The 7,711-nt window shown below is 40.9% G+C and overlaps 1 protein-coding gene across 1 annotated transcript; it reads left to right on the plus strand.

Annotated features, from left to right (window-relative positions):
• Positions 1 to 1,114: 1,114 nt before the first annotated feature.
• On the plus strand, positions 1,115 to 7,163 carry LOC119728104. Its single transcript, XM_038200177.1, has 6 exons — positions 1,115 to 1,199; positions 2,368 to 2,611; positions 3,396 to 3,464; positions 3,891 to 4,010; positions 5,208 to 5,336; positions 6,161 to 7,163. The coding sequence occupies exons 2-6, from the start codon at positions 2,405 to 2,407 to the stop codon at positions 6,344 to 6,346; spliced, it is 711 nt and encodes a 236-aa protein (XP_038056105.1). The 5' UTR covers positions 1,115 to 1,199; positions 2,368 to 2,404; the 3' UTR covers positions 6,347 to 7,163.
• The last annotated feature ends 548 nt before the right edge of the window (positions 7,164 to 7,711 follow it).

Genomic DNA, 7,711 nt, shown 5'->3' on the forward strand with positions numbered 1-7,711 from the left:
GAAGATTAGTTTGGTGCGATGTTTCACTGCATCTCTGGAAAAAAATAATTTATTTTGTAAAAAAAACAAACCAATGATTTTGAATATACGAATGATCCAATACCACGACGAAAGCGCCTAGCGTACCGCACGAACGTTGTGGGATCGAGGTTGCTGCAATTGGTAAACACGCGTCATGGCACTATCATTAGGCCTACGTCTGTTTGCTGATGGCCCAGAAAGTTGAACCCGGATCAAGTTCGTGCTCTGGTTGGGATGATTTATTTTGTAAAGAAAAAATATCCAATAATTTTGAATATACGAATGATCCAATACCACGACGAGAGCGCCTAGCGTACCGCACAAACGTCATGGGATCGAGGTTGCTGCAATCGGTAAACACGCGTCATGGCACTATCATTAGGCCTACGTCTGTTTGCTGATGGCCCAGAAAGTTGAACCCGGATCAAGTTTGTGCTGATTGAAGACGAAGATCATTGAACCCGGATCGTTGTTATTCGGAGTGGCTCTGCGATTGGGCTATTCCTCACTGAGAACTCTCTGTTCTTTGACAAACTGTAAAATTCCACTAAGCAAAGAACTGGACAAATCCAAGGTTTTTTGGGACTTGTGTGCAAAGATAGTTGTGCTTATGTTACAAAACTTTTAGTTAAAAAAGTTGGATAAAATTATAGCAGGTTTAAATAATTCAATATTTTCAATAGTTTAGAAAACCTTCGTTTTTGCAGTCTTATTTGTGTCAGTACATTGCGGTCAATTTCAGCTTTGCACTCAAAAGAGAAGGAAGAACAAATCTTCGTCTACAATCAGCACAAACTTAGTTGGCATTATTTTTGATAACCTGACGGTGGAGGGACTAAAAGATGTAGTATGCTATTTTAGAACACCGGCATTTGGCCAGTCAGGCATCTAAAATTAAATTTAAATAATGGGAGTTTGGGAGGTCTGAGTGACGCACATCAATTATCTTTAAGCATATGCGTCAGTGTCAATGTTCAATTGGGCTCTATATTGGTGGTTAAATATTAACAAATATTTCCCCCCTCCGGTGACAGTGTGTACTACGGACTGACGTGGTCTTTTTGTGCCAGTATAGGCCTATTTTCAGCTGTTAGGACTACTGGTCGGCCATTTTGATTTCTGGTTCGGGGAAGCAAAGCAGTGTTATTGATACAGGGGTTCTGCGAGGTTCATTTCAAGTGAGTCAAAACTTTCTATTTCTTCCAAGGATCTTTGTCGTTCGTTTTTTGTAGTCGCGGTGAGTGTGGTGTTTATGCAGGCCCGGTGATGATGGTCGTAAGGCAACGGCGGATCCGGGGGAAACAACTTAGTCAAAAGATTGACTGGCATTCCTAGTTATTGAAAATTGACTAGGAATTTAGTTAAACATGTAACGTTTCATATCATAACTAGAAAAAAATGTTGTTGGATTGGACTCCAATTTTAGTTATTTGCAGAACTATTTTTCAGTACTGACTGGAAAAATCTAGTCAGATTGACTGATTTTCAGTTGCACCCAGTTGACCCTGAATGGCCAGTCAGCTAAAAATGATTTCTAGTCAAATCTGATTCATGATTTCATGATTCATGAGTGAACGGAGGCCATCCCCCCCCCCCCCTAGAGAAAAAGAAAAAATTGACGTTGCAAAAATTTACAGTTACAATTTGGGCGGAAAATGCATCTTGACCTGCTTTTTCGGGGAACAAATTTTGTTGGCCCCCAAATTTGTGTTCTGAATCTGGCCTTGTCGCAAGGGAGGTCGATCGTGCTGGTTTTAGTGGTCGCAACTGTTGTTGTGACGATTGATAGTAATCGTGGTGAGTGAGTCAGATTGACGTGACCAGGGTTCGACTCCCACCCAGACCTGGTTTTTCAGCTCCCTTTCTTCCGTTCGTTTTTCTTTTCCTGGGGTTTATCCTCCCACCTCTTAAAGTGGAAATTTTCTACGTATAGTCAGTGCACATTTAAGGAACCGTACTATTTGAAGTTATTATATCAGAGGGGAAAATACTAAGTTGAGGAGAAATATTCGTTATAAGTATTATGTCGTAACAATCGTGACAAATTTGCTGGTCACGATAGTGTATGTAGGTGGTTGTGGTTGTATTTGTTCGCGGTATTAATCCTCCTCGTCTGTTAAACGAGACTAGGCCGACCTATAGTCAAACTGGACTTTAAGTTTCAGTGTAGGATATCATTAATAATCAGGCAGTACTCGGGGAGTCAGTCAGTCAGTCGGTCAGCTTGTCAGTTTGTTGGTCACTTTCGGGCAATATGCTTGCACCGGTACAGCAAAAAGCCCACACCATTTACATAAGCCATGCGTGTCCAGTAACTGCTTGCGTTGTATCTTGTACCTTATACAGTTGCTAAAGAGAAGGACACGAGGAGCTAGACGACAAGATGCAGCCCGTAGCACCGATTCAATCGGTCCAGATGCAGATGCCTCCCACGGCGCCCTCCCGGCGCAGTCGGTACTCCTGCGCTGTCAAGTCGCTCGGGGTTCTTCAGATCATCCTCTCGGGAGTTTCTGCCATTGTTGGAGTCGTCGCAGGCTTCACTGGATCTGTGATCGGGCTTGCTTTCGCGGGCACCTGGGGAGCGATCTTGGTAAAGCTAGTGCAATCTTGTTCTTTAGTCTATTTCCCTCTATTTTGTTTTCTTTTGTTTTCTTTTGATTTATTTTAGTTATATAGTTATTTTGTTATACACAACGCCTGATAAATCATTGGTGTGTGATTGCCAATTGGTGACTAGTATAACTGTTACATCAGAGCTGTTATACTTATAGCGCGACCAATATATTGAAACCGTGCAATGCAAGTTCGTTTTATCGTAGAATGGAACTTCTATTTTTGCAACGCGGCCGCGCCGTGCGTTAGGACGAATAATTCAATGGGCGTTGTAAAAAAAAACAATTAAAGAAAGTTCCACATTCGTGCAATGGAAAGAATGATTTCATTCGGTGACAGATGGAATTTTTGAATTCCACGAGGCGAACTCCAATCGGATTCGCCTCGTGGAATGGAACATTCCATCTGTCACCTCATGGGAATTATTCTTACCATTGCACTCATAAACATGCATTATTTTTATACTGCTTTATGGTGTTCCAAAGGGTGTACCCGGTAATAGAATGATTGCCCAAAATTAGAGAACTAAAAGACACTTTCAACTCTTTTCAAACTTTGAATAAGGGATCAATTAATCTATCACACTGGATTTTGAAGAGCTCCTGTCATACCTGTTGAGTCAGTGGGAATCAGAATCCGACCTATAACAGTTTAAGTGGTGCCTGCACTTCCAATACCAGTAGGGGTATTATTCAACTATATTTATCATCAAGTCATAAAGCCGGTGTGTTGTGGATTATTATCTGATATTTTTCCTGTAGTTTTTCCTCCCGGCTGGAATCCTTGGCGTGTTGTCTGTGACGCTTGCTGTCGGCTCCCGAAGATGTTTGGTAAGATATTTTTCCAGGCACTGAATGTAACTACTGCGAATCGTGCAGATTTCGTGTCATATCTGCAAATTTCATTCTGACAGTAATAAATTATTGGCAAAATTGTTAATCAGGTTGAGAAGTTTATTAGAACAGGACCTACATGTAATCATAATAAGACCCAGAAGCCGTTTGCTCTTAACTGAGCCACCCAACCCCAAAAGGGCACTCGTAAAAGGTCGCAGTTAATAAAAGGCCTGCACTTGTTTTACAAAAAAAGGGCACTTGTTTTAACTTGCAATTGTAAAGTTATTATCATTCCAGTGCCTTTTCAGAATGCTTATAATTCACTTCCCGTGTGTGGCACGGGCTATGCTCTAGTTCATAACACTTTTAAATATTTTTTTTCCTTAAGAAAACTCTTAATGTCGTGTTTGCTTTCCACAGGCCATCGCCTGCATGGTCATGTGCATCCTTGCCTCTGTAATGGCTGCTGCCAACATTGGCCAGTACGGGGCGTCGATGGCTTTCGATGGATATTATTACGGTGGAGGGGGCTATTATTACGTAAGATGAAATCGAATACATTTCAAACTGACAAAATGAAGTCTCCGTAAAAAATATACAGAGCGAGTAAAAAACAAACCCAAATGGTGCCCCTATTTTTGAAGAGGTTCGGCATGTAGCGCTTTCAAAAACCAGGTATGTGAAAGCCCAATTAATACGCTTTGTTTTACGCTACATGCAGAAATTCTTGAAAAATAGGGGTCACCACTTGTTTTTTTTTTTTCTCTCTGAAGTTATATCCTTGTGGTTTCTGATATAATTAATACCTTGCATTTCTATTGACGGTACATAAGGGTTGGGCACTCTTGATTGCCAAAAATGTATTCAACTGTGTAAAATCATTCATAAGTACAGTTAAGAAAAGGGATAGAAATCTGCTTTCATTAAAAGAGCCTTGCCCCTCCCATTTCACAAAATGAGCACATAGTAGGATATTTTTTTAAAAGAAATATGATCCATTGGGCTTGTCACAAGACCAAGTGTAACTTGACATTTCGCTGGTTGACGCACGCGCACCTTTCCTTGTGTGTGACGCACGTACACCAGGGGATTTGTACTATACACGCAGTGGCCGCAGCCAAATATTGCAGTCAGGCAAGATGGCGTCGTTCAGTCACCCCCAACTGTACTTTCTTTGCCGGTGAGGGGGTACTTGTGAACGGAGCGGATTGCGTCTTTAGCTTTGCGTGAGCGAATACATTCAAATATAACTTGCGATGGTCTCCCAGACTAATCCCCGCCCCCAATAAATTTGGATCATTCGAAATACGCAGTGGATCATGGGCCGGGAACCAGTCTAGGTCTCCTCCAACTCTTCTTTTCTGGCCGTTGAAGGGGTACTAGTGCACGGAGCCCATATATCTTTAATCCGCGGCCACAGACAAAGCCCGGGTTTTCAATCTCTTCTGTTGAGGTCAAGTCCATCACAACTCCCCACATGTTAATCACAAGTCCTCCAGTCCCAACTTACGTCACAAGCTCTTCAAACGAACTCTGACAACTTGTTTTTCCCCCACCGAGTTCATCCCCTGTTACCTGTGACTGGACTTGTGAATTACCTCGAATCAGCCTTGTGATGTACTCGTTTAACCATCGCAAGTGCTCCGGCATCATCACTGATTTTCATTATGTTGACTTTTAAGTACACATGTGTAGTGTACCCGAAATAACTTGTTTGATTTTGACATCTGCATGCAGTACACTCCAGTGCCCATCGCTATGGACGGCATCCTCGTGGTTGTTTCCTTGACTGAGCTTGTCGTCTCAATCACTGCTTCTGTCTACTGCTGTTATGTCATGAGCGAGTACCGCCCTACCAATCCCACGGTATGAATTGCTTCCAATTATAATGTCCATATTCCAATAGAGCATGCAAGTCTCGCCAGATGCAGACTTGGTACCTAGACGTTCACCAAACGTCAGTTAAACGGTACCAAACACAGACCAGTCTAGTCACATACCCCGTGTAAAAAGTTATCTACGTGATCGGTTGAACGGAAGTTGAGATCAACATTTTAAATTCATAATAGTTATCAATTTGCACAATTTTACAGTATGTTGCAAATTGAAATGCTTTCCTTTCTCCAGAAGTACACCCATTTAATACCCTTGATTGGACGGTCCGATTCAGGACACAAAATAAATGCAAAAATAAGACGTTGCACACGTTGTCGACACACAGGTGTGCTGTATTCTCGCGGGTCTTTGAGGTCAACTTGCACGCTCAGACGCTCTATTCACTGAAATGAAAGGTTACAGTAATATTTGTTTAGTAATAGAATTGAAGTGGGGCCTATTCTGTATTCATTGGTCACTACACCTTTTTGCTATCACAAGCAGTTCAGATTAAACAGTCTTAAGTACCGACTCGATAAATGTCCTGATGCTGTTGCTATTTTGTAAGACTACAGAAAAGAGAATTAAGCTCATGACGCAATGACGCCACAGTGCTGTTACCGCGATGCATTCTGGGAGTCATGTGAATGTGAAAAGTCTTCGGAGTCCGTTGAGTTGTCCCAACCGACAACATCAAAATCGCGGGGAAAAAAAATCCCATCTTTTAATACCAAGCGACATGAACCTCCGTCCCAAAAATGCAGCTGTCGAAGCAATACGTTATAGGCCTACATCTTCTTATTTGCGTAATCTAGATCCAGTTCATATCAACGCAAGGCAACCCTAACATGATGGCGTACAACCAACCGGCGGTGGCGTACAACCAACCGGCGGTGCCCTACACCGTGACACCAGCTGCCCCGGGCACATTCGTGGCCAACCAGCCCTACACCCAACCGCCGAGCTACACGGCTTGTACTACCCAACCAGGAGGTATGTAGGGGATATCTCAATCTAAATGCCAGTCTGTCTTTCTTTTTTGAGTCGGGACGTGATTGTCCCATGTTAAGGCCGACCAAAACACCTGCGTATATATAAAAGAATTCCGTAGGGCCTACATGGAATGCTCAGCCTTATGTTGAAAGATTTTCTCTAAGGTGTCACAGTGCAGTGCACGAGTACGCATATTTTATATTGCCAGTATTTTGGTGCATTAGATGTCAGATTTAAAATGGTATTGTACAATTAATATCAACATTGATACTTTTTTCTATTTTACATTATGAGTAATTGCCTTGTATGTTATACTTTTCGGACACCTTTTTGCAATCACAACTACTTGCGGTTCAAACATGTCAATTAAAGTATTAGAGAGCTCAAAGCAAAATGGACAAATAATGATAATAATAACAATTTGGAATATTCTGTCCAGTTCCAAGAAGGTTATTGTAGATTAATAAGGATGTTAAAGAAAACGGTGTAACATGTACTTGCGACCTAATGAAAAAAATAGAATGTTAATATCACATACAGAATACAACTCCTGTCGCTTGTTGCGATTTGCTATCTTCAGTTGTATAATTGTTAAATATGTTGTCAATGTGCGGGAATATTTAACTCACGCACCTTCGCTCCAAACAAAGACAGAAATATAAAAAAAAAAACACTGGACAACGGTTTAAATATCTCAGCTTATTCCTAGATGGTTCAGGGATTTTGTCAAACCGAAAGTTTTTATATTGAGTTCTGAGTTGTGAACAAGGGTATATTTACAGAAGTAATATTTTTATTTTGATTGAAATTGGTTATTAAGTAAAGGTCAACTTTTGAAAAATTTATATAGTCCAAACTAAAACATCTTCAAGGTGGGTTAATTAAAGGTGGTGACATTAATAACCACGTGCTTATTATCGCTGGTTTGCTTTTGAATGTTGCATTAAAACAAATTCAATCTTTTAAAAAGACATTTTTATGCAATCAATATGTATGTAATAATCGTCTTTCATTTCAAATACGCAATTAATAATTTTAATTACAGAAATACTATTAAATACAAATTAAATACAAAAGTCTATAAACAATTAAAGCGACTGTCTAGCACAATCTATCAAGCTACATATTACTAAATCTATTTAAAAAGAATCATTACCATGCCTGACATAAGGCGAAAATTGGAATAGGGTTGTAACACCGATAAAAATATTAAACACCATTCATAAATACCTAAGACGGTTCACCCATTCCTATTGGTCGATAGTCCATCACATATGGGTGGTTTTAAGCTGCCAGTAAAACACCGCTGCGTTCTGCGCCACATCGCGCGGGACGCGCCGCCCGCGCCGATTTCCATATAAGGATATTTCCAG

This window comes from Patiria miniata, unplaced genomic scaffold (assembly GCF_015706575.1).
Source record: "Patiria miniata isolate m_02_andy unplaced genomic scaffold, ASM1570657v1 HiC_scaffold_20, whole genome shotgun sequence".
NCBI lineage: Eukaryota > Metazoa > Echinodermata > Asteroidea > Valvatida > Asterinidae > Patiria > Patiria miniata.